The sequence below is a fragment of the Eulemur rufifrons genome, chromosome 4, assembly GCF_041146395.1.
Source record: "Eulemur rufifrons isolate Redbay chromosome 4, OSU_ERuf_1, whole genome shotgun sequence".
Classification (NCBI taxonomy): Eukaryota; Metazoa; Chordata; class Mammalia; order Primates; family Lemuridae; genus Eulemur; species Eulemur rufifrons.
Window position 1 is genome coordinate 74,088,022 of NC_090986.1, and position 27,847 is coordinate 74,115,868.

At 38.4% G+C, this 27,847-nt stretch overlaps 1 protein-coding gene across 3 annotated transcripts in view; it reads right to left on the bottom strand.

Moving 5' to 3' along the window:
- Positions 1-27,847, bottom strand: part of FRY (FRY microtubule binding protein) — a 398,737-nt gene that overhangs the window by 68,500 nt on the left and 302,390 nt on the right. For all 3 annotated transcript variants that reach the window (XM_069467740.1, XM_069467739.1, XM_069467737.1), the window contains 12 exons: positions 26,201-26,258; positions 25,239-25,330; positions 24,773-24,945; positions 23,544-23,704; positions 21,884-21,994; positions 19,571-19,725; positions 11,616-11,715; positions 11,130-11,301; positions 5,499-5,755; positions 4,868-5,014; positions 3,591-3,759; positions 2,542-2,632 (listed from right to left, as the gene is read on the bottom strand). In XM_069467740.1, coding sequence (XP_069323841.1) covers positions 2,542-2,632; positions 3,591-3,759; positions 4,868-5,014; positions 5,499-5,755; positions 11,130-11,301; positions 11,616-11,715; positions 19,571-19,725; positions 21,884-21,994; positions 23,544-23,704; positions 24,773-24,945; positions 25,239-25,330; positions 26,201-26,258 — 1,686 coding nt within the window. The remainder of the gene's footprint in view (positions 1-2,541; positions 2,633-3,590; positions 3,760-4,867; positions 5,015-5,498; positions 5,756-11,129; positions 11,302-11,615; positions 11,716-19,570; positions 19,726-21,883; positions 21,995-23,543; positions 23,705-24,772; positions 24,946-25,238; positions 25,331-26,200; positions 26,259-27,847) is intronic.

Sequence of the window (27,847 nt, forward strand, 5' to 3'; positions counted from 1 at the left end):
ATTTTTCTTTTTTTACTTTGGCTATGGAGGCCTCAGAGTTAGGTTAATGATAAGTTGTAGTTTTCTTCAGTTAGGACCTTTGACACAATTATCTCACCCTCCTCGTAGTTCGGCTCGTGTTCCTACCCTCGCTTTACTGATCTTTTACTATAAGCTATGTGATTTGTTTACTATAAGCTATGTGATTTGTTTGTTTGTTTTTACCAGTAGGAATGGTATTATTAAATATCCCAGAATCACATTAATGAACCATTAATCTAGCTGGAAAGAACATGGTGTCAGGGCGGCTGCTTTGCCCAACTCCATGGCACTCCCTGGAACCAACAATATGTCCTTGAAGAGGACTCCCAGGAGCCGTGTGACAGCAGCCCAGGTGCTGTTCCTGAATGACATTGTCTCTGTAGACTCTGCCTACAAAGACTAAAAAGAACAGAATCAGTCACTGTCTCCTGTGATGGATTAGTGAGCGGAGGGACAAGCAGAGGCTGGACGGTGTTCAGATGGCTTATGTACCTCCGGGGCTGTGCAGTTTCTCCTATTTTCATTGACTTACAAACATTTTTCAATGCCTACTGTGTGCAGCATAGTGCGCTAATCACTGAGGATAGAAATGTGTGTAAGAGACATATAGTATCTGTTCTCTAGGAGTTACGATCTAGTGGTTGAGACGAGCATGGATACAAGTACCTATAAATAAATAAACGTGGCAGGGACTACAGGGAAGGAAGGGTAGTAAGTAGATTGAAGAGAAAGAAGGAATTTTAGGCTCAGGTCCCAGCCTGCTTTCATGGAAAAGAAAGAATACAGTAGAGAAATAGTGCAGATGGAATATATGATCAATGGATAGTGGTATCCGTTGGGACAGAATATTCATATATGTACGTTTGTGCATATATAGATGAATATGATCAATCAATATATTTATAGGTAGACAGATACGGTCAGTATGAAAGAATCTGATGTGTAAATATAAATAAGCAGATAATGGCTTCAGGCTTTTTGGTGGCCAACAGAGATACAGTGACAGAGCAGGTGAGCCAGAGCTAAACAAGACAACCTTTCTGGAAGGTGCTCTCTGATCTTGATATTATGGAGACAACTGTCTTCTTAAGGCCAAAGGCCACAATTAAAAACTTAGGCAGGACACTCAGAACTCTGGTCCTTAAGAAGCCTTTGTAATGAGACGTTAATGTGTGGAAATCTATTATCTTTGTACCTCAAATAAAATTCAGATAGGAAACTCAGACTAAATAAATGATCAAGAATGTTACATTCCAGTCAGAAAGTAAAATATCTTTAGAGAAATGTGACTCTTACCATGAGGTGGTTTTCCAAAGAAGGTACTAGCAAATATAGATTAAAAAACATGCTAATTTATAACTTTGCACTTTCAATGATGTGTGGAGCATGAAAACCTTTATTCCCTTCCAAGAAAGAAAGAAAGGCCTTTATGGGAGAACCGTGAAGGACAGGGTCTATAATTTATGATCCACAGGGTGGGGCTTCCAGTCCGAGGAAGGCCCCTGCAGATGGGCGTCAGGCTGGCGGCCACACAGCAGCCCAGAGAGGCAGTGAGGAAGCCGGCAGGTGCCTGAATTAGAGCAGGAGCCTTCGGAACTGCAGAGACAGACAGTCCTACGTCACGTAATCTTCCATTTTAGCCTCTGCTGTATTCTAGCGCACCTGATGAAATCTGAGGACACTCAGGGAGAATTTTGAGCTTCCCAGGCCATTTTGGGCTAAATGAATTATTTTCATTATTTGATCCTTTACATTTTCTCTAATATGAATTTGTGAACGTCTCATCCTTGTTACTAATTTCTCAAGTGAAAGGGCTCCCTCGTTACGTTTCACTATAAAATGCTCAGATGAAGGCGTTTCCAACACCACGAGGGTCATCCTGATTTTTATTTTTTAATTTGAATTCTGTTTCTCTCTCCTGGTTTCTCTCCCGGCTCTTCACAATCAACTACGGGAAATACTGACACAGATTTTATTCACTTATGAGTAGTTCATAGGCAATGAGAAGGCAGAGATGTGGGTGAGAGAAATATTATTAATGTCATTGAAGTGCTAATATAAAGGGAATGGAGACTTCATTTAGCAGAAAAGACAGGGTTCCTGGTTAAACAAGACATGAGAAAGCAAAAATAAAATAAGAATGACGTTTCACAGAACTTACCTCAAGACATCTACTCTATCCTGAAGAAATTGTTCAACAAGCAGATTTGAACATTTCACATGGCAATTCCCTCCTATTCCAGACGGTCTGTGCCCACTATTAAGCCCTGAGGTGAGTGAGATTTTGCCACCAGAATAACACCCCTATTTATCTTTCTCTTCTCTGACTTGGTGAGGGAAGAACTGTTATCTTTAGGGATGTATAGAAGAGAGTCGGAAGGTCAGTCTGTGTTTCTAAAAACAAAGACGGATTTTGGTGTATGTGTATAATTTATGAAACCTCACAAACTGGTATTGATGCCTTTGTATAGACCACTGCTGAAAGTTATACTGGACGTTAAGTCAGATTTGTACACTGACCTTTCATCAGATTCTTTCAATATCTTGTTCTCCTCGGCGTCTGGGAAGTTGTCCTGGCCAGCAACCACGGTGTTGCTGCTGGAGGTGGTTCCTGTAGATAGGATTAGAAGAAAAACGTTCAAAAACATGTACACAGAAGCATCAAGCTCAAGTCTCAAGTGATTCCAGGAAAGGATTTCCCATAAAATCTCATGTTTGAAAGATTCCTTACCTCTTCTGTACAATCTCAGATATTCTAAACAAACTTCCAAGCCTACACCACTGAAATGGGAGAATCCCGGACATCTGTTATGGTCAAACCAAATTCCTTTACTCTCTTGTAAAGCCAGGCTACAACATTCTTGAAACATTTCCTTCCTGGCCATTTAGGTAACGGGCTTATTTATAGTAGTCGCTCTGCTGTTGGCTGCTTTAGGATTTCTGGGTCCAGGAGTTATTAAACTAATGCTAGTGAAGCAAGTCCAAGTACCTAGAGCTTCTGATTCTTGGGCTGGTGCTTCTCTGTAGGAGTGTTGCTGGGGCAGCAGAGTGTAGGGCAAACATGAGAGACTAGCAGAGGAGAGGAATTGGAAGGCAGGTATAATGTTAGGTAAATTGAAGGTGAGCCAGCTTCAAGGAATTTTAGGATGATGGTATGTATTTTGTGAAACAACGCCAACACACCAATTTATTGAGAGTGACAATGTTGTTGAGGGGTATTTTGGTCAACCCTGGGAGAATATTAACCCAGGGAATCCCATAAATACAAGAGGGAGGGTCCAGAAATGACATTCCTGAGTGACTCCAGTGTCCTGCCTAGGACTGGCCTGAAGTAAAAAGCTCTGTGGCAGAGGAGTATTGGGCCACTGGTATTGGTCATCCTTATAGAATCATTTCATTACTTAAGCAATGCCCTAAGAGTCTCAGCACTTCTTAAGCCATCTCTTAATCGAATATCTCCACAGGAATAAGAAACAGTAACAAGCGCACACTCATCCTTTCAGGGATCTACATAAAGGCAAACCCAGGGACCCGTGACGAGACATGTGCCCAGCGGCCCCTCTCCCCACCGGAGGCTGCGGCGGAGGCCTTGCTGCTGGCGGTGAGGCGGTAGAAGGGCGGATTGTCGCAGTGCTGGACGATGGGGTTCACCGGCTCCGTCTGCTGTAGCTCGAAGAGAAGCTCTTCCATGGTTTGAATGGTGTTATTACGGCACAAGTATATCGCCACCTTTTTAATCTGAGAAGAAAACAAGCGATGTTTTCCAGAGCCTAGTCCACAGAAACGCTAGGCTGATAACCCGCTCATTTAGATAAGTACGTCGACACCCAGGAGCTACCTGATAGCTGATCTTCGTGTATCCTAGGATGAACCGAGTGTTTGGATTAAAATCCACCTCTCTTCACATGCACGTCTGACAGGAGTGTGCTGTGAAAGGCCTTACCTTTTCTCATGGCGGAGTTTAAAAAAGTTACTTTGGGGGCATGTGGATTCTATACAAACTGAAAACTTGCCATCTCAAGTCTTATCTTCAGAAAGAATTTTATTTATAACAAATCCTGGGAAAAAACTGCTAGTTATTTTTGTTTAAAAGGAATCCAGTCTCCTGCTATTCTCTTCCCTTCTAGAAACAAACGAGTTTTAACTGTTTTTTGGTTTTAAGTTTTTGAAATAACTCTGGATTAAAACTCTGAGATATTGTAGGCCTCACAGTCCAGCCTGAGGCCTGTGAACTACAGTGAGGCTTATGTAGCTTGAAACAGCAGGAGGCGTAAAACCTCTCATAAAACAACCAGCACAGAAATGCCAACTGAGTTCGCGCTTCAGGTGATGCTATCACCTTTAAATACCAACAGTTAATATCCACCATCTCAGAGGGATTTCTCTCTGCTTAAATCTCTCTTCTACCACTTGAATTGGAAGACAGAAACCTGGATACTCTGCGTTTTTATTCTGTTTTAAGGGCATCAAGATGTAAACATGAAGCATTTTTATTAGTGATAATATGATGCTTTACCTAGTGTCTCTTACATAACAGGTCTAATGTTTATAGAAGGCAGCTTTTGGTGACCGTTGGAAAAATACCCACCCTCTGTTTTAATAGGTTTCTGTGTCCCAAGGCTCAGAGCAAGGAGACGACAGAGGCATCACTAGCGCATGTCCCCTGCGTCTGGGGGGCAGAAGGGAACTTTTATGTAACATTTCGATGAGCTCATGGGAGATTAGCGTGACCAACATAACTGGGCATCTCTATTTTCGGTGGAGCAAAGAGCACATTCTGACTTGCAAATTGCACACGGGAGCCCCAGCAGGAACAATCACTCCTGAAAGTCGGAGAGTCACTTACATAGGGCAGGAGAACTGTGTCACTGCTGACCCCACAGAGGCTGATGAGGAACTGCAAGGTGATCCTTAGGTTGTTGCTCCATTTCTCGTTGTTGGCTAGTGCGTTCCACGCGTTTTCCATTTCTGGCCCAGGAACTTCATCTCCGTACTGTAGCAAAGAAAATAAAAACCGGCCCAGGAGACACGTGAAAAATGTACGGACATAAAATGTTTGATTAATAGTACTTTTGAGGGTCATGGCCATCTCAAAATCATAAGAAGAGGTAAACATGGCCATTCATCAGAAAGATGCCATCTTTTAGTACAGCAATTTATAACGCACAAATCAGTCATACACAATACCTATTCATGGGATTTTTTTTTTAAATTTTAGGGTTTTTTTTTAATTGTGGTAAAATGTACAAATGTAAAGTTAACCCTCATAACCATTTTTCTGTGTATAGTTCAGTGGCATTAATGTGTATAGTTCAGTTCACAAGGTTGTGCAACCGTCACCACCCTTCATCCCCATTCGTGTGATCTTAGATGGTAAATGCCATTTTCCCTGGGTTTGCCGCCCGGGGTTCAATTAATCCAGGGTTGTCTCTGATGACAAAACTTTGCTATTTTGGGCACGTTTCCCCCGAGTTTACCTTGGCTGTCATGTACATGAGGTTATTCAGGACGAGTGATGTGGCTTCCGGAGAGCCCCAGCCATTCCCTTTCAGCCCGTGAGCAGCAGTCCCTTCTCCTTCCCGGTCCTTGGCTTCGTCCTCCGGGCTGCTGGGGCTGGAGCCCGGGAGGAGGAGCCTGCTGTCCACCAGCTCGATGTTGTGCAGCCAGGGCAGCAGGTAGGTGAGCATGATCTGACGCCCGTTGGGGTGCGTTGTGGGGAATCGCTGGCTTACCTCTAAAGAGAAGTATGGTGAGGGAGAGCTGGACATTATTTCATCAAAATAAACTAAAATACGAACAACAACTTGCACATCGAACAGTGCCTTTCAATTTATAAAGCATTTCAAATAAAGAAGCTCCCCCAGGCCACAAAATCATAAAACCAAAGCTTGACTGCAAGCCTGTCTTCCATGTCTGGGCCCTTTTCAGGAGAGAGGAATAGCACCGTGGGACAAGCGCAGGTTGGGTAAAAGTGGAGTGAGGTGTAGTCCTCCAGAGTTCAAATCCCCTGCCAGGGGAGGGGTATCTCAGAGTGGGCAAAACAAGGGACTTGCAGTCAGAGGGACATGTGTTTAGGTCACAGTTCCATCACATACGAGCTGCATGTGACCCTGGGCCAGTTATTTAACTTCTCAGTGTCCTCATCTGTCAAATGGGGCTGATAGGGTCCCACAATGGGCTATTTGTAAAGATAAAGATATAATCATATGCTCAGCAGGCTCTTAGAAATTGTGATTAGCATTATTCTATCAGTGATTATTAGCTCTCCCTAACCTAATGTCTTACCCAGTGTATTCCATGAAACATTTGTTGTTAAAAAGTGAGACGTGGACCTCCAAGAGGAATAAACCCAGTTCATGGGGTCTACTTGAAACCCGCCGAGCAGGAGGAAGGTGCCTGCCAAGTGCTGTGCTGGCCTTTGTGAGATGAGTGAGTCAGAGGGTGAAGCTCTATGTCCAGCCCAGTCATTTCACCAGAGAGCATTTTGCACTGTGTCACTGCCAGCAGCATTTAATTTTATAATCTGAATAAGCTTTCTACAGATATAGAAGCACAGCTTTATGTATATGCAGTAGGCTGTGAAATAATCTCCTATTTCTCATATCTAGAGAAGAAAGTGTTTTATCCTCAGGGAAATCAGAAAGCGTGGTCCATGAAGGTGCCAGCATGATGCGTAATCTCGCTTAGCTCATGGCTACTAAACAATAGAACAACACTGATGCCAGGAATTGTACTAAGATGAGCCACTGGATTCCTGAAACAGTAGCTGTAATTGATTTGGCTATTTTCCTAAAATTAAAACTATAATTTTTTATTTTGAAGAATATATTTAATGCTGCACTACAATAATCAGAGATAAGCTATTATGTTTTATATAGGTCAAAACCTCAAAATTACTTAATTTCAAAGTCTGTGAATGTTATGGCCGATGTTATGAACTGTCATGCCACACACTCAGATCCTTATAAAATGAGAACCTTCATTTATCCCAACGTACTAGGTATTTTCTAGGTACAAGCCACTGTCCTAGGCACAATGGAGACAGCAAAGACTGACTAATGACACAGTTGCTGCCCCTGAGAAGGAGACTCCGAGACAAATTATGTTGACAAATAACTCTGGGGCAAGGGAGGGAGCGACAAATGGCACAAGAAAGGCACAGAACGCTTTGGGGGTTCAGTGGAAGAAAATGATTTCTGGTTGCAAAGATTCAGTTTAGTTTTATGGTGGAAGAACTATTTAAACTCCACTAGAAAGACTTCGGAGAGGGAAAAATAAAATTCCAATCAGAGGGAGAGCAGCTATTAAAAATACCTATCTTTTAACAATGCTATAAAAATCTACAGACTTTTAGTAGCAATGATCACCTTCTAACATACTACATAATTCGCTAATTTATTATGTTAATTGCGTTTGTCTGTTGGACGTGAGGTCGGGGAGGGTGGGGATGTCTGTCTGATGTAGCCCAAGCACTTAGGCAGCTTTTGGACAGTAAAGGTGTTTTTGAAAGGGAAAGAGAAAAAAACCGCAGCAGACATGCAAACAACCCCCTATTCATCCCTCCAGAAACAATTTAAATAAAATGTGAGCAATGTTAGTGGGATGCTCGTATGTTTTCTGGCTCCTTTGGGAGGGACCTGAATAACTTGTCTGGCTACTTACAAGTAATTAGGTCACCTGAAATTACAGGCAATAAAAATCCCACCACAGGGTTTATAATAGTAAAGGCAGTAAAAACAAGAGTTAGGAATCTATTATAACCTCCTAATTTTTCCATGTTACTTTAAAAAAGTTATTCCTCATAAATCAAAATAGCCAAAAGGTAAAATCTTGACAAAAATGAAGGTCGAAGCTGCTTGCAACTCATTATATGAGCATGTGATGTTGTTAAACTTGCTGTTTATCTCCTCTCTCCTGAATTGCGAACCCCTCCCAGCGTACTATTAATATAATAGCTTCTCCCCCTCAGCTAACAAACATGCTCCAATCTCGCTCAGCCTTAAAAACTCCTCCTCTGACTCTGCAGCCTCCTGGAGCGCCAACTTCTCTTTTTTCCTTCCTTCTCAGCCAGGCCACTGCAATCTGGCTTCTGCTGCTACCTCCCCATGGAAACTATCGGCAGTTACCAATGAATTGCGAATTCCAGAGGGTCATTTTTAGACCATATCTTCTGGGATCTCTCTACTGCATTGGAAGCTGAGGACTGCCTAGTCTTTCCTTCTATTATAAGTCCTCTTTTTTCTCTAGGTTTCAATGAAACTATATCCTGGGTGTTCTCCCCTCCTTCCTTCTTTGCTCCCTTACTGTTCCATGGCCCAGGCTGCAAAAGTTGGGTGTGTGCATCCTTTTGTTCGCTCTGGGCTTTCTCCATTCCTGATCTCATCTGTGCTCATGGCTCTAACACCTCCTATCCTTCCGTGAGTCTCTGGTGCTGGCCTCCCCCGAGCCCAGGCCTGTCTGTACAGAGGGATGTCCAGCAGAGGCCTGCACCCAATATCCCAAGCTGAATTCCTAATCTCTGCCTCATCTGAAACCTCCTTCTCTCCCTGCATTGGGTTTCCCTGTATTGGTGAAGGGTTATCACAGCGACCTCCCAGATATCACAGCAGGCACTCTCTCCTGTACACTTGCCCGGCAGCTTCTGACTCAGTCTCTCTTCTCCACTCTCACTGGGTTATCTTGGATCAGGCCCTTATCATTTATCATTTCCTCCTTGGACTTTTGTCACCGTTTCTTATCTGCTTTCCTCTTTTCAGACTGGATATTCTCTAATCCACCCCCACACTGCAGCCAGTCTTTCTAAAATGCATTCTGATCTTGTCACCCTGTCTTCTTGTTTGAAACTCATCAGTGGCTTTCAGAACCCCAGCACTTTGCTTGGATGCCCTCTCTGTTCACAGGGCTCTTAAGGGGGGTTCAGAGAGCACATGTAGAAGCTCACTGGCCTACAAACTCCTTAGTGTGCAATGCAAGGCCTTCCAAGATGGGACTTCTGCATTTCTGTCTGTCCGTGGCCACCTCCAGCTTTCTCCCTTCCCTGCATGTTACGTTAGCCAAATCAGGCTCTATATAATCCCCCAAATGCATCATGCTATTTTACATCTCTAAGCCAATGCATATGCGATTCTCTTCGTTGGTAATTTCCATCACTACTTGTCTGTTCTGCAAATTTCTACTCTTCTTTCAAATTGCAGCTCAGACATCAGCTTCTCTGCGAAGTCTTTCCTGATACTCCTGACCCAGAAATTGATTACTGCCTCAGTGTCCATCTCATACATTGAGCATATGCTTTAAAAATTGCATTTCCTGCCCTATATCAAAATCACATGATTGTACATCTGTCTTTACTACTAGACTATGAAACTTTGATGGGAGAGACTGTTTTATTCACCTCTGTATTCCTAGAATCAAGCACAGTGCCTAGCACATAGGCAGCACACGAAATTGGTTGAAGTGAATAAGAATAAATTTTAGTTTTTCAAGAAGAGAATTAATTTACTAAAAAGGCTTTTCTTGGGTCTCTCCACTGTTTAAGGTACTAAACAAGGAGGTGACTAGCTCTGCCTCAAGTAGATGGAGAGTTCTGCACAGTAGAGGTGGACTTTAAGTTAGATCTTAAGGAAGGCTGACGTTAGGGAGAGGGGTAGGGCCATTACCAGCAAAGGGAACAGCATGTACAGAAACAAGCATTTATAACAGGGCCTGGAGTGTTGGTCAAGGATTAAGTGGGATTGGAGTAGAGAATTCTTGGATGAAAAGGTAGAAAGCAAGTTTGGAAAAGGAACTTTTTTTTTTTTTTCCTTAGTTAAATAGTTCCAATTTTTATAGCATTGGCTTTGGAGGAAGACAGATCTACATTTAATTCTGGTTTGGCTGCCTCCTAGCTATATGGTCTTGAGCAAATTATTTAAAATCTCTAAGCCTTAGTTTCTCATGTATAAAAATAGGGATGATAGTGGTGCTGGTGGTGATAATTCCATGCTAGGACTAGGCCAATTGCTTGGTTTTCTTTAGCCCGTTTTAATCCTCACAACACCCTACAAGATGGTTCTTATCATTGCAGATGAAGAAATGGAGACTTGCCCAAGGTCAGTGGAGAACAGTGGAGCCAGGGATTGAACTCAGGCTGCCTGACTCTGGAGCCTCTGTTCTAACCACTGTACCACACAAGGGGTTATAAAGACTAAGTGACAAATGCAATGCACATAAAGTGCCTGGCACAGAGCCTGGCCCATATTAACCATTCACTAAATGGAAGCTGTTATTATTAACACCAGCCATTGTATCTAGGACAGTTGGGCAGAGAAGTTTTGAGTTGAGAAGTGCTGTGTGGCTTTGCGTCTCGGATGGAGGTTGAACTGTAATCAGGGATGCAGAGATGGGGGGGTACTGAGGAGGACCTGGACCAAGTGGTGTTGATGATGACAGCTCTGTGCTCTCTCCACTCCAACTTTTATCAGTCCTGGGGCTCTAACCCCTTCTATGCTTTCAAAAATAAATAAAAATTTATTTTTATTCACTCCAAAAAGACAATGAGTTCAAGAGACCAAAGTCTGCCTCTCGGCAAGCTGCAAGATGAGCTCAGGCAAAAAGTTAATTGACACATGAATTATTTAAAAATGGATTTTCACAGAAGTTATTCATGAAGATTGCTCATGAAGATGTGCCAAAAATCAAACTCGCAACAATTTATCTATGTGGCAATATATAAGCTACAAAACACCACCGTCACCAACACCAACAAGCAACTCAAAACAATTGTATGTATTATGAGCCATAGTGCCCATATTTAGTTTCTTTGGCAAGTCAATTTCTTTGGGAAATTTACATATGTAATGTATGCAGAAGTATTATTATTCACCTAAGCATCTTTTCATTTGCCGTATGTATGTGTATACCAATACTATTTTAGATAAACAATTTATTTTTTACATTTTAAAGATATGCTAGAATTTACTCTCATATGTAACTGGATTTAGCCCACAGCAATTCTGACCTGAAAATTTAGCATCAACAATTTTGGCTGTAAAAGTAAACTAGAATTTAAAAAGAAACGTTCCTTAGTGCAGAAGTGATCACCTATGTCATTACTGACTACGGTGTGGTACCTGAGAAGAGCGGGAGCGTGAGCTCAGGGTACATCCTGGCCAGTTCGCAGGACAAGAGGGCGAGCGACACACTGTAGAGGGGGGGCAGTGGCCCGTGCGTCCCATAGAGAATACTGCCCGGTCTTTGTTCGGCGACTTTCTTTGAATATACAAAAAGCTTTGCTTCAAGTATCTATAAAGACGTAGGAAAGTAAGAAATGGTATGAAAAACATAAGCCGGACATCTCAGGAGCATTTGTATTTAATAAAGGTTAGAAGTAACAAAACTAATTAATGCCTATTTTAGTATAGCATTAAAGGTAAAGCGTCGGTTAATTACTATGTTTACAGAAGATTACATAAGTGTTTTCTCACTGTTTATTGTCCACCAATGATATGTAGAAATAAATAAAACCCTATCAATAAACAGCAATTCAGCGATCAGCTACCATTTCTATTTTCTGTGCTCAAGGATGAGTGTTTTCTGTGCCAGTGAGTGGTACGTGCCTGCATCAGCTGCATGGAGATCTCATAAATCTCTCTGTTGGTGTCCGAGGCCTTGAAGAGAACAAGGTTTAACAATGTCACTATGTCGAAAGGATAATTCCTAAAAAAAAAAAAAAAAAAAAAAAACCAGCATGGTTTATAAGGCAGCATGACCAGTAATCTTGATAGACCATTACCTCTCAAAATTCTACATGGCTCACTGACCTCAGTCACTTATTAATGACATTCTCACCCCCATTTGGCCATTATTTTGCCCTCTTCTTTTGTTATTTATTAGTAGGTGACTTTATTTGTGTTTAAAATTAAATATTGTGATACCAGGATAAAAGAAGAGAAAACTCTACCCAGTGTAAATAGATTTTAATGAAAGCCAAATACAGGTGAAAAGGACATAAGAGAATATATGTGCTCAATTTCTCAATACCTCACTGAATTAATATTTTCATTTGATCCCCTAAACTTTTTAAGCACCAATAATCAGAAACAATTGTACAAAGTACTGATGATACAAAGTTAGTGAGGCTGGTCTCTATCCTTAAGGAGGGCTTACAGTTCAGGTATAGAGACAAGCTGTCCTGTCTACTTCTGATGAGGGTTATGATGGGAATATCTACAGTGTCTACAAGAATCCTGATGAGAGACACCTACATCACATGTGGGGTTAGGGGATACCTTTCTAAGGAGGAAGCAAGTAAAATGTTTCAAAGCACCAGGAGACATTAGCCAGGCCATGGAAAAGGTAGGATGGGAGTATTCTAGGCAGAGAGAACAGCATTTTGAAAGATTGTAAGACTGAAATAGCAAGATATCTTCTGTAAAGGGAATGAATTTCTATGTAGTAGATTGAGTGAAAGAATTAAGTAGGGGAATACAAGAAGATGGGGTTAGGGCAGTAGGTGGGTTTAGAAGATAACCTGCCCGTGGACTTCACCCTAAAAGTTTCAGAGAACCCCAGCAGGATTTGCAGTAGGGGAGGGAGGTTTTTGAAGAATCACTGGCTGCTGTTAGGTTAGGGTTAGGGTTAGGGATAGGGTTAGGATTGTAAGGGGCCAAGGGCAGCAGCTGTTACGAGAATCCAAATGGGAACTGACATGGGCTTGGATTAGGGCAGGGACAGCAGAGACAGAGGAGGGGATAGATCTGAAAAACACTAAGGAGATAAAATAAGCAGGATTTGGTAATTGACTGTATGTGTGAGATGAGAGCTGGGAGGGGGGATAAGAATGAGGAGAATAGATTATGTGGCACTTGGTGTTATAACCAAAGAGAATATAGAGACTGAGTGCATTTTTCCCTTGCTATGTAATACTATTTAAAGGTAACATCTTTTTGCTGTATTTTCTTAGTTTATAGTGGAAAAGAGGTCATAATAGAAACTCCTGGTGGGTTGAACAACTGTTAAGAGATGATTGGGTCATGAGGGCTCTGCCCTCACGGATGGATTAACGGCTTAATGGCTATTGTGGGAGTGGGACTGGTGGCCTTATAAGGAGAGGAAGAGAGACCTGCACTAGCACGCTCCCAGCCCTCACCCTGTGATGCCCTGCCCTACCTCAGGACTCGGGAGAGTCCCCACCTGACACAGCCCCTCAACCGTGGAATTCTTAGCCTCTATAATTGTAAGAAATAAATTCCTTTTCTTTATAAATCACCCAGTTTCGGGTATTCTGTTATAAGCAACAGAAATCACCCTTCTAGAGGGCTTGTTCTACTATGAAGACAATTGCCAATTGCCCATTTTACAATTAGTGAGAGAAATGATAGTAATGATAGTGAGAATTCGTTCAACATATGAAAAGGTTTTCCATTTTTTATTTTTAATATTACTAAAATATTATTTTATGATACTGCTAATACCTGAGTACATTTTTCTTCTAAAAGATTCCAGCAACACATAGAGCGAGAGGATCCACTGTGAATTTGGTTTACTCATGAGGCTGGCAAGTTGGTGCTGGTTGTAGGTGGGTGTATAGAATAAAATGTAGAATCACCCCACTCCTTTCTCTTTTCCAGCTGATATATTCCTACCCCAGAGGCAATCACTGTCAATATTTTGGTCTTTCAGCCCTTTTCTAAGTATATACACAAATACGTGCACCTAAATACCCCTCCCCCAATGTACAGGATCTTAAACATAAATGTGATTCTACTACCTGTGTGTATTGTTTGATGATTTTCTTTACCACTGAACTATGAGGCTTACTTCAGTCTTCTTCATAGCTGCTAAGTATTTCACAGTATAAGATATTACAAATAACTGCTCTTATAGTGCATGCTGCGGTGTGCCACCTAGACCCTTCTTTCAGGATGAGGCACTCAATCCTCCAACTACAGTGTTGGCAGCCCATACCCCAGAGCAAACTCCTTTCTTGGGAATTGCCTTCAGCCAAAGAGCTCTGCTTAGGCCAAGGTCATGCCTACTCCTCAGCAGCCCTGGTGGGACTGACTGAAGTTTTCTTTTCTCTGCCAAATCCTCGTTCCTTCATTTCTCCATAGATGTTGACCCCAAGGGCACACCCTACTAGATCACCTGCACTCGAACCTCCATCTCAGAGTCTGTTTCTTGGGGAATGCAACTTTTGACATGCATTAATAGACATTTAGACTACTTTTAATTTTTCATTATTATAGTGCCTTGAACACCAAATGTGCAAGTATTTCTTTGGAAAAGACTCCTAGAGAGGTCATGCAGGGTCAAAGGGCACATTTAAAATTTTGGTAGATGCTACTACATTGCCTTCCAAAATAGCTTTACTACTTTGCACTCCAAAAGGATTACTTTTCTAGAACTTGTATTTTTAAACGAACATGGGATAAATTTGGTGTCTCTGATGGGAAATTTGGGAACTCCTCCCAGATGATGGTGGTGACGATGATGAGGGTAAGAATGATGATGAACAATGGGTGACACTGTGTTATGATGGGTTTACTTTGTGCCAGGTATTGGGCCAAGATCTTTACCTAGATTTGTTATTTAGTCTTCACAACAAGCCATTGAGGCCTAGAACAGATAAGTACTTGCCTGAGGTCATAAAGAAGTGGTATACCGAGTCCAGACTCCTAGATATGTTTGACTCCAAAGAATTCAGTGCTCCCAGCCTCCCAGACAGCCCGCAATAGTAGATGTCATAGCCAGTGTAATCTTGAATTTTTATAAACTGCAGTATCTGGAAATAGACCTTTCTGACTGAGAAAGTAGAAAGGAAACTTCCTTCTGAGTCCCATAGAAGCAGAGAAGCCTTACATCTCTGTATTCCGACACAGGGATTTTATACACATACATATATATACACATATATGTGTGTGTGTGTGTGTGTGTGTATAAGAACACTGAAAAACATTGCTGGGTCATTGGGGATTTAAAGGCAGCAAAGGGGTAGACAAAGCTTCTCTCTTATGCAGGCATTTGACCATGTAATTAGGGCATTTAATTTGTTGCTTAAGACTGAGATATGAAATTCATGAGGAAAAACACTGAAAGAAATAATAGATATAGAGAATGAAAGAAACCCAGAAAAGGAAAAAATGGGAAGATTTCAAATAAGTGAAACAGCACAAATAAAATGTCTGTACTTAGATGTTTAAATTAGGCTTAGAAATGGAACCTTATACCTTTCAGTATTTAATTATTCAACACGGCACAGGAAGGGTAAAAGATAAAGACAGCTGTGATCATACAGAATAAAAATCAAAATAAAAATGGGAGGTAGCTATGACTCGAAAAGTAAACAAGAAATAAAACTATCTGGATGAGAAGAGATTTTGAAGAATTTGGGAAGTGCCCACTAGCTCTGGGTTACCTAGAACCAAATGACAAAGCTCAGGATAGCTCTAAGATATTCTGAAAAGAAGTAGATTTTACTAGCTAATGCAGGGGATTACTTCATAGCTTTTCCCCTCCAACAACTAGTGAATAATAATAGTGTTTATAGGGTGGTTACTATGTGCTAGGTTTTACACCAAGAGATTGGTTTTATTTAATCCTCACAAGTTAGGGAGTGTGACTGGGATTCGTGAAGCATAACCTTCACGCATCTTCCTCGTTATTGGATGGATGGTATTATTCCCTTAAAAAATGGGCATTTACTTTAAAAAATTCTAATTTTCTAAGCCTGATTTAAATTAGGAAAGATTTATAGAAAGTTAAGGCAAAACAAACATACAAACAATGACAACAAAAATCACCACTGAAAATAAATCCAACAAAATAAGAATCAAAACTTTGATCTTATATATAATGCTAAAACACCTATTAAATATATTTTAAGAGTATATTAGAGGGAGAAAGTAAAAATAATGGAATGCTTCAGTATTTAATTAAATATAAAGAGAATTCTGGTGAGTTAAACTAGTGATTGGAAATGTCCTACTTTTAATATACTATTTACCTTGATTTATAACCTCGGAAAGTCATTTAGTCTCTTTCTAAATTTTCCTCATTTGTTCTATGCTAATCTCATTTGGAGCTGAGGAGAAAGTTAATAAGAACACACACAGAAGCCAAATAGTTATTTGAACTAAAGCTGCCTAAGTACGCAATTTTCTTTTGTGCTAAATTATAGCACTGAGATGCATTTAATAGCTCTTAATCAGGTATATTAACATATTTCATGAAAAATTCTGCAAAATTAATATTGCCAGTTCTACCATCACTTTCTACTTTTATCCTCACTTCCCCTGGTCCTATTCAAGTTCTGTTCTGACTTTCTGTAGCCCAGTATCACCTGAGTCACAATATAGCACAGCTATATAGTTTTGACTGGAGACCTGTAAGTTCACAGCACATGTGTGCATTCACGTGCGCGCGCACACACACACACACACACACTCCTGTACTTCTGTAAAAGAAACCAAAAAGAAGAATGTAGAGAACCACTTTTTTTCCATTATCACAGTTAATGAACACTGATGAATTTACTATGCAAAAATGGCTAATTCCCTCTTTTAAAACTAAAGGTAGAAAATTTAAATTGACAGTATTAAAAAATTCAAGCTTTTATGTATTTTCATGTCACTTATAAGTGGTTCCTTAATAAATGAATCTGCTTATAACTGTCATATTCCTCTAAAAATAAATCCAGCATAAATCATTCCTATTTGAAAAGGAGGAGGTAATTATTTATTTTACATGAAGAATTCTTTGCTTTAGAAAATGACTTGTAGGAGTTAACTCAACAGATAACTTGTTTGAGAAACTTAAAAGATGATTCAGTTGGCATATGATGTTTCAGAAACTTATTTCATGAGATAAGGTATTTACTTGCTTTTTTAATTTTTATTTTTTTTGTTTCAAAATATTAAGGGGTACAAATGTTTTAGGTTATATGGATCGCTTTTGTAATGCTTGAATCCTGGCTATAGGTGTGCCCATCCCTCAAATAGTGTTCATTGTACTCATTAGATAGGTTTTTGTCCCTCCCCTCCTCCCCCTCCCCTCAGTTGATTTACACTGAGTTTTACTTCCCTCTGTGCATATGTGTGCTCATCGGCTAGTTCCAATTCAATAGTGAGTACATGTGGTGTTTGTTTTTCCATTTTTGAGATACTTAGGAGAACGGTCTCCAGTTCCATCCAGATTGTTGCAAAAGGTATTAATTTATCTTTTTTATGGCTGAGTAGTACTCCATGGTATACATATACTACATTTTATTAATCTACTCGTGAATTGAGGGGCACTTGGGTTGATTCCACATCTTTGCAATTGTGCTGCTATAAATGTTCGAGTGCAGGTCTCTTTTTGATAAAATGACTTCTCTTCTGTTGGACAAATAACCAAGAGTAGGATTGCTGGATCAAATAGGTCTACTTTTAGTTCCTTGAGGAATCTCCATACTATTTTCCATAGAGGTTGTACTAGTTTGCAGTCCCACCAACAGTGTATAAGTGTTCCTTTTTTTCCACATCCATGCCAGCATCTATTGTTTTGGGACTTTTTAATAAAAGCCATTCTCATTGGAGTTAGGTGATATCTCATTGTGGCTTTAATTTGCATTTCCCTGGTGATAAGTGACATTGATCATTTTTTCATATGTTTATTGGCCATTTATCTTTCTTCTTTTGAGAAGCTTTTGTTCATGGCTTTTTTAGATACAGACTTACAGAAAACAAATGAAGCAAAAGATGAAAACACCAGAATTGCTTTTGAAAAGAAGTTCTGCAAACGTAAGTGCAAAGACTGCTCAAGCCTATCTGGAGGCCTGTCTGGACTACACAGGCTGGGAATTTATGGGGAAAGAACAAATTTAGGCCACAGCTAAAACTTTAAATTCTGAACATGCTCTGTGGTGAAAAATGGCAGAAGTGCTGGCCAGTGTCTGGGCAGTTTGGCCCCAGCCATGCTATTCCCAGCCCTCTTCCCTTCCTTCAGAATAGATGAGTGTGATGAATGTAAAGAGATAGACATATTTGTCTAAGAAGCCAAAATAGTTTAGTATAACACCTTAAAATATCGACTCGGAACAAAAGAGGTTTTATGACCCAATATTTTTGTGACTAGAGACAGTATTGAAATTGAGACTATATTGCAAAATTCATAAAGCATTTAGTTGTGCTCCCTAAGGAAAAATACTCAGATTTATTCAGAGAAATGCAGTGTGATACTTTATGAAATGGCCATGCAATGAAATAAATTTGACTAGCATAGTTCAAGCCAAGTTCACTGGGAGCAGAGCAGCGAAGAGGTAAAACTTTTATCACTCTTATTTTTGAAAGAAAGAGATTCAAGTCACAGATTCTAAATACATTTTTTAAATCAAAGGGTCATATGAACAAAAATTTATTTTTAGAATGTTGAAATATCTGAAAATAATAAAAAAAAAAACACTCTGGGGAAAAAGATTTTTGCAACAATGTTCTTTTGGTAATGTCCCGTAAGTATATTTTTTAGTAAGGCTTATTTCAAATAAAACTCAATGGAAAATCAGACAGTTTAAGACGGGTTATATTCATCTGCTATAACTTTTATGGAGATTAAAGTTTGTAATAAAAATTCTACTACTAAGATTATAGAAAATGAAAGCTTTAGATATGAAATGTTATCTATTATCTCTATAAAAGAAAGATAAAAATTTTAAAGAGAACCTTGTCTCTTTAAACAGGATGCTCATTTTAGGTTTATTAAGAGTAGATGTCTTCTAAAATACTGTTCTTATTAATTTAGACTCATAATAAGTTGGAATTTAAAACTAATTCACTTTTATTCTCTTGATCTGGTAGCTCAAGATAGCTATTTAAAATACAACATTTAATTAAAAAGTAAAGTTGACAGTGTATGTGAATCTTTTAAAAAATAAACTCGAGCTGCATTCTCTCAATTTTCCTTATACATAAGCGCTTTCTTGGGAATAGGTTATGCAATTTGAAAAATCTTCATTAACTGTTTCAATATTAGCTATGAAATTATTTCACTCAATAAATCACAGAGCTGAATGGTGTCACTGAATGACTAATCTATATAAGAAGGGCAGTGGTTTTAAAAGTGTAATGTATAGAATCTGGGCTGCCATATTTTCTTTTCGTTTTTTCCTTTCTAAAGTTTTGAACAAAGTGAATTCAAAAAATTTTAGGTCACTTTCTGGGTTTTCTTTGCTCTAAAGATGCATGAAGGGCTTACAGTTCACCCTTGTCACAAACATTTCTAGACATTCCTTTAGTTCATTTAATGTATCTTCTGCGTCATTTTCAAATCCTGCTGTAATGCTTCACTGTGAAGTTCCAGTCAATTAAAAAGAAGGGCGCTACAACCACAAATCACTTTCTTGATAAAATGAGAAAAATCAATGTAACCGCAAACTTCTAGGGAGCAGATTATCGGCTGGGGACATATGAGCCATTTTGTATTCCCATAGAATTTACTGTGCTCAGATAATTGCAACACAGTCAGCTCTCAATCATTCTTATCACGAACACAACCTTGATTATGATTGCCACTGACCACCGCTTGCAGAAATTCATACCTGCTTCCACACACCGTCGCTATGGCTTTGAAGCAGCCGGATGCAAGTTGGTAGGAACCTGTGTAGCATCGATCAATCGCCCAGTTAAAAAGATTGATTTGGTCAGGATTAAGTTCCAATAGCAAGACAACAACTTCGCAGCCAAGCTGATGAACCTGAATGCACAGAGCAAATCAATATTATTCATATGTAATGAAAGAATATTCTAGAGAAATACACAAGATCAAGCTTAGCCAATATAAATTGGGTAAAATAAATTTTGGATTAATTTTTATGTCAAGTAATCTTTAAGAAGGTGTAATGTTGCAACTGAAAACTGAAATGTATACACTAAATTTGACTCAGTGTAGATGTTATACAGGACCCACTCATTCTCGATTTTTAACTCTGAAAACATGATGAAGATTTTGTTGGCAATGTTTCCTTTTTGCATTTAAAATATTTCTGAAAAATATATGTATTTGGTTAAAAAATCTAATATACAAAGAATATCTTCTATGTATACAAAGTCTTTTAAGGAAAAAAATCAGAGGGAATATGATTATGAGGCTTGATTACTAAATATACTACGTGAAGCTTTGCTGCCGATCTTTCAAAAAGAAATACAGTCCCAACAGACTCTTCTTAAACAGAGGCTTTTATATGGAAAAAAAAAAATGCCTAGTAGATAGACTAGGATACTGAATTGATGATTCCTGAAGCTACTGTCAGATCCTGGGTGGCGAATGAACACACACATTTGTCCAGGAGAAGCCTGGTGCCCGCAGGCTATATTCCCCTCAGATAGTAACATTGTCCTGCCTCCTGCTCAAGTTGTCCACCCTTCTTGCCAGTTGCAACCAGGTAGAAAAGGATGTTCTTTCCCATTCTTAGTTTTGCCAGGAGTTTTCCTCATGAATAAATGTAGAATTTTATCAAATGCTTTTTCTGCATTTGAGATGATCATATATTTCCTTTTTGAGATTCTATTAATATAGTTAATACACTAATGATTGACAGATATTTGAATATTAAACAAACCTTGAAGTTTTTGAATAAACCCGATTTGATCATGATGAATCATTTATTTTTTATCTATCACTGAATTCAATTTTCTAATACTTTGTTTAAAGTTTTTACATCTATGCTAATGAATGAGATTGCCTTTTAATTTTATTTCTTGCTACATTCTCTTCTAGTTTTATTATCAGGGTTATGCTGGTCTCATAAATGTATTGGGATGTCTTTCCTCTTCATCTGTTTTCTCTTCCTCTTAATCTGTTTTCTCTGTAAGAATTTGTATTAAATCCATGCAATTTGTTCCTTAAATGTTTGGTAGAATTCATCAGTAAAGCTGGTCTTAAAGTTTTGTTTCTTTAAGACTTTCAATGTACTGATTCAATTTCTTTATTACTTATATGGGTATTCTGATTTTCCCTTTCTTCTTCTCTTGGTTTTTCTAGGAATTTGTCTATTTTATCTAAATTTTCAAGTTGATTGCCACAAAGATGTTCATAGGTTCTCTTTAATTTTTAATGTCTATGGCATCTGTCGTGATGCCTCCCCTTTTACAGTTCTGATGTTGGTTACGTGCAGCTTCACTCTTGCCCAGGTCTCTGTTGCCTTGCTTTTCTCTCCCTTCCTTGATTAGACTTGTCATGGATTTATTAACTTTATTAGTCTTTTAACAAATTCAACTCTTGACTATTGATCATCAATTTTTTCCTCCTTCATGAACTTCTATTCTTATCTCTATTATTTCCTTCATTTTACTTTTTTTGAGTTTGACATGCTATTCCTTTTCTAAGATCTTGTGATGGATGCGTAGGTCGCTGACTATCAGTCCTTTTTCTCTTTCTAATACATGCAAATGCATTTAAGGCTATACATTTCATTCTACGTAAGGTTTTATTTATGGTCCATAAATTTAGTGTGTAATATTTTCATTATTGTTCAGTTAAAAATATTTTCCAGTTTCCCTTGTTATTTATTCTTTGACTCACTGGTTATCTGGAAGTGTATTTTTACATATCTTTTTGTTATTGAATACTAGCTGAATGTTACTGTGGTTAGAGAATATAGTCTATATCATTTCAGTTTTTTGAACTTTTTTGAGACTTCCTTTGTGACCCAGTTTATCATCAATGTTAGTAAATGTTACTGTGTTTTTAATTCTGATGCATCATAGTGTGATGTGAACAACACATAACCCTACACTGTGTGGCTGATGTGTGAAGAGATTGTGCTGTGAACAATGCTTGCACAACTCAGTAACTTAACTGAGACAGAACACCAAAGACATTTAAAAACAATGTATTTTTGCCTAGTACTTACACGTAAATCTTGACAAGCCAGAATGTTGTCAAGCCACTTATATAGGTAACCATCCGGGGAAAGGCCCACATTGTCGAAAACAGGGCCACAGCACAGTACTGCTGACATTGCCTGATGACAAAAACATAATGAAACATGGAAATGAAACTAGGAATAATCTAATGGTATCCCACTGACTCTATAAAACATAAAATCAGATTTATAAATGATGAAGGCCCTTTAAAAGCAGTTATTTCCCCAAGATTTTAAAGTATTCCTTAATAAATTTAATAAAAAAATACCAGATTCAAATTTGTTTTTTTGTTTTTTTTTTTTTTTGAGACAGGGTCTCACTCTTGCCCAGGCTAGAGTGCAGGGGCATCATCATAGCTCACTGCAACCTCAAACTCCTGGGCTCAAGTGATCCTCCTGCCTCAGCCTCCCAATTAGCTGGGACTATAGGTGTACACTACCACAACTGGCTAATTTTTCCATTTTTTTGTAGAGATGGGGTCTCTCTCTTGCTCAGGTTGGCCTCATATTCCTGACCTCAAGCAATCCTCCCTCCTTGGCCTCCCAAAGTGCTAGGATTACAAGCATGAGCCAGTGTGCCCGGCCTTTGGCTCTTTTTGTGAGTTAGAAAACCATAGATTTAGCTTTGTGGACACATAATTTTATAATTAGAAAAACTCTTTATGATGAAAGAGTAAGTACTCAAAACAAAATAACCACTTCACAGTATTTAAAATAAATATTCCTTCAATGATTTCAAGTGAGTTCTGCTTATAGGAGAAATACAGCTTTTCAAATTTTGTTTTTTTGATAAATATTTGACTAATGTACTAAACTGACAAACTATGAAATATATTACAATAAGTAATTATGATCTTTAATCAAAGGTAAAGAAAATTAAAAATATAAACTTTAGTTCCTGTAAAGGTAGGGGTAGGAATTCATGGAAGGTAAGAGAAGTGAATCTTGATTAATTTTGTAATTAGCAGGTCCAACCGACTATCAGGGCCATAGTTTAAATTATCTCCACTGAGACAAAGTCCACCTGAGAGTCAGCCACTCATGGTATATGTGACAGAGTGGCTATATAGTTAATTTTCTAAAGGAAATCAGACTGAAAGGAGTCATGTTTCTGAAGATTTTGCACAGTTCTAGTAGCATGGAAATTTATTTCTGGCAGTTTTCTAGGACAGAAATTGCCTAGGCAGGGAATGCAGCTCCTGGTAGATTTTTGAACTTGAGGGGAGATCTATTTTCTTCCCCTTAGGTTGGAAGTTAATTGACAAGGCAGCTACATGAGGGGTAAATGAGCAAAAAATATATGGTTTTCATAAAGGAGAAATGCTGGATAGAAGGGAGAGCTTGGAAAAGTTTCACACTTTAAACTTGTGAGCCCAATTGGAATATTTACATATTTACACGTATCTATCTGTCTTTATGTGTGCCTATTTGGAATTTTTGAAGTCCGTTTAAGTATTTATATATATATATGTGTGTGTGTGTGTGTGTGTGTGTGTGTGCCCATTTGATTTTTTGGCATGTGCACTTATATTTTATTATATCATATCACATTATTTATTTTAACCTTATTTTTAAGGCATGGTTGTTAGTTTAAGGAAAGAGACCATTGATCTGATGAAAGTCACTCTGCGAGGATAATGTCACCTACCTTTAATGCACAATACTGGTATCTTGTAATCTGATGGTTTCTGTCACTGTACCGATCCAGGGGCGTAAACATGATGCTGAAGGGACCTGCCCACTGGCTAAATAAGATGAAAAGATGGTGCCTCAGGCTTTGCTGGGGGAAGAGAAATCTTCGGTGGTGCACTAGGGAGAAAAACAGAGTTCGTGTACAGGACTGAATGTAGTCTTTATATATAATTCCTAAAGGAACAATTTCATTTCCTAACTCCAATTTTCTTTAGGTAATAAAACATGTATTTAAAAAGTGAAGCCAAATTCTCTTTCTTAGAGTATACTCTTCCTCTCCTTGCGTTGCAGTCCGCAGCACCTTGGCTCAGAGCGGGAAGCAGGGATTGAAGTGGGACCCACAGAGACTATTTTCTAATCAATATGTAGGAAAACCACAACACTTCCCGCTCTGCTGCTGCTTACATAGAAAATGCTGTCTGCCTTTAGGAAGAACTTTGAAATATAGTGTAGACCAAACACACTCGTGGAACTTCACTCTAACTGAAGAGATTGACTCATTATCTTAATTTAGGGTCATCAGAGATGAAGAGGATTGATAAGAAGGTTACTAACATCGAAATAATGAGAAGTAGAAACATTAGTTGAGTTGTGCCTTTTTGTCATTATGCCCAAAACTTTTAATTAGAATAATTTTTACATCAAACTGCCCAGCTATTTTATCTTCTATGCTTCTATTAGAATGAAAATGTTCGATACCTATTTGCTCTGTGAAAGATAATTTTCTCTATAATATAATATTAAATCAAATGTAAAATATATTAAGCTACATAGAATTTTATTTAATATGTTGATAGGGCAGAGTCCTAGAGCAGGAATATTGCTGAAATTACCTGTTCACAGATTAGCACAGAGACAATGTGAAAATAATGAAGCCTGTATGAATGTTCCCTCTGAATTCCTTCCTTCCTATAGAAATCACATAAATTCATTTTCAGATGGGAACCAAAACAAAGAATAGAAATGACCAGCACAAAGCCATATTTAATTCATATTGTTCCCTTTCCAAATCTGCTGAGTTACAACAATCTGTTCTCATGTATAGTTCCAAGTATCTTAAAATAAATAAACAATCCTATCCCAGGACTGCATACAGGCCAGTAGGATTAAAAAGGAAAGCACAAATAATAACACAAATGGTTTTTTCAAAGGTGGAAAGTAATTTGTAACGATGTATCACGATACCTGGAACACACTGGATCAAGTTGGCCACCATTGCACTAAAATGTGCCCGGATATCTTTAAGAATTTCAACTTCTTTGTCATTCTCTGCTTCTAGGAGCATGCGGGTCAAATCTACGTATTCTAAGAACAAAGCTCCAAGGGCTAATGTATCCCGTTCTAAGGCTCCGTTTGTGCTGGAATACAGGAAAGTTAAACTTTTAGATAGATGATTGGTCTTTACGTCAAAGTGGTACACGCTTCATGAAAAGTAAGATTCACTGGCAGAAATCACAAACTAAATTTGTTCCTAACCTATATGCAGCGTAAGTAGAATATGAAAAAAAGAAAAAGGAAGCTTTTTTTTTTTTTGACTCTTCTAAGTTAAAGGTATTATATTTAAAAACAAAGAAAAGAAAAGAGAGAGAGACAGAGACAGAAAAGACCAGTTTGGTGAGGAGAGATCAACTGGGTAGAATTGAGACCCTACCTGTCACTTATAACACCAGCATCGGCCAGAAGTTCAAAAATTCGAAGTAGCTGTAGCCTTAACAAGTCTCGCCGTTCTCGGCGTTTCTTGTTCTGTGTAGAAAGAGGTAAAAACACGACTTACAGACACTGGCAAAACAATATTAACTGTGCTTTAGAAAACTGTATGAAAGGTAGGCTTGATCAAGTCATTTTCAATGTTCTAAGCATAAAAGACAACAGGTATTTTTCTTTCTTCCTAATTCTTAGAATGCTTGCTATCACAGGCTGTAAGAGAAACAGATCATAAGTGGGTCAATAAGTATTTATCAGGTGGGAATGTTGAGAGCTAACAAGCCTTGTTTCCCAGATGCTCCCAGCATCTGCCGAAAGGCTCAAGCATCTGAAACAAGCGAAAAGGGACAGGGACACTCGTAATCCCACCAATGCTGGTCACAGAGATAACACTGTTTGTTCTTATTCAAATCGCTAAATTTCTGCCATTTCTTGTATCATAGCCAGTATATGGGAAGCTTTTTTTTTTTAGTTGTCTTCTTATTATTTTATCCTGGTACATTATAGGTTCGTCCTTTTCAGAATTCACTTTGGGGAAGATAATGTTTAGGAGAATTCTTCATATGCCAGATGAGATAAATTATATTCTTGGCCATATGACTCCTTGTAAACAACAAGCAAACAAAGACCAAAATTCAATTTTAATGCAAACCTCTTGCAAAAGAATGTATACATGACTACTTAAGTTGCTTTGCATTTATACATTTAGGATATAAAATCCATAGAAGCATATTATACTAAATATTTAATACTGAAAAATAATAAAAATAAGACAAGTTGAAATATTAAGATTCATTGTTAAAAAGTTGTTGGGTGTTTGTATTCTTTAGGGAAACCACTGGGCTTGATTTAAATTTACACCAGTGTCCAAATAAACCAAGCTTCAATTATTTAAATTCAAAATCTTACCTCCGGCCTTCGTTCCAGAGCTTCTTTCATTAGAGGATGAAGTTCTTCCACCAATTCTCTATGGAGGAAAGAGGTCAGCATTTGAAATTCATTGTTACTGACAACAGACTGGCCACTAAATGCCGTGTATCCATTCAATCCTAACTCATTGCTTTTTTCACTTTGCTTCTAACATCAAGATCTCCCTTGAACTCACCATTTCCCAATCATGTGGTGAACTGGAAATAGGTATTGGCCTATTCTTCATGTTGTTGGTCTTAGTTCCAGTGTTCTGCATATAATTTTGGCTCAATACATATTTATTGGCTTGATTTTGATTTAATATTCTGGAAACCACTATGGTAAAAAACCCTATCTGAATAATTAAACAATATTTTCCACGTGTTTACTAAATTCAAAGCACTTTATTACAAGCTATGGAACAGAAGATAAATAAAATTAAGCCAGTGTACACAAGAAATTTTGAGTCCAATTAGAGGATAAGAGATGAGTGCAATCACTATGGTAATACCTTTGGTATCCATGCCCAGGAGATTGACTTACAGTTGATTTTAAAAACAAAGTCTTTTTGGATTTCAGAGATAAATTCCTTTATCTCAGCTATATGATAAATACAAATTATGGCAAGTACTAAAATAGTGAAGTTCTCATAGATATCTTTTCTCTTGTGTAGTAAAAATATGTCTTGATCACATTACTATATATCTTATTTTGCATATATATACTTCACCTGTCTCCACTGTCTCCAGTTCTCCGCTTTATACTTGCTAATTTAATTAGCTGTAATCTTTAAGAAATAACTTCTGAATTCCTATTTCAAAACTGACAACATGATAAGATCTAGCCTGTTGTCAGATTACTACCAAGCTATTTTGTCTATAGTATGTGACATGTTTGAAAACCTTATACTTCCTGGTAGGATATTTTGTGCTATTAGACATCACCCTCCAGGAAAATCCAAGGATAGGAAGGTAAGTTCTATGACATTCTGCCCTAAGAGACAGAAAACCTGTGTTCATTTCTGATTTTCCCAATATAGATGCTAGAATTTCTTCATCAAAGAAATGGGAATAACATTAATAGTTTCCTTCAGTTCACAGCTACCATTTACCAAATGTTTACTATGTGCATATTCACATTGACTATATCTTCTCAATAAAACCATGAGATGACATCTATTATTAGACCATTTTTTGTTGGAGAGATACACTTTCTTTATTTTTTATTTATTAATACCAGTTTTACATTTGAGGAAACTGAGGCCCAGAGACATTCAGCTTGCCAGACTCATGCAGCTAGGTGGTTGCTTAATCTTACCTACCCCTAGGAATATTAAGAGGGTGAGATATGCAAAAGGGTTTTAGGTTCTTTGGGAAAGAATGTTAGGTAATTTCAGGGACTGTTATTGTTATTTTCTTGTATTTCTATATGGTGCTTTGTCTTAACTAATTAACCAATAACTGGTAAAACACCGGTTAACCAGCACCCACTGGAGTCAGAACCCACAATTACTTCTTTTAAGGATAAAACCAACTCTCAACATGAATAACTTAACAGATCTTTTTCAGTTGCCTCTAAAATGTCTCATTCATCTTTATTTTTCGAATAGGTTTACTCCCAGATGCTTGCAGCTTTCTTTTTTCTGTC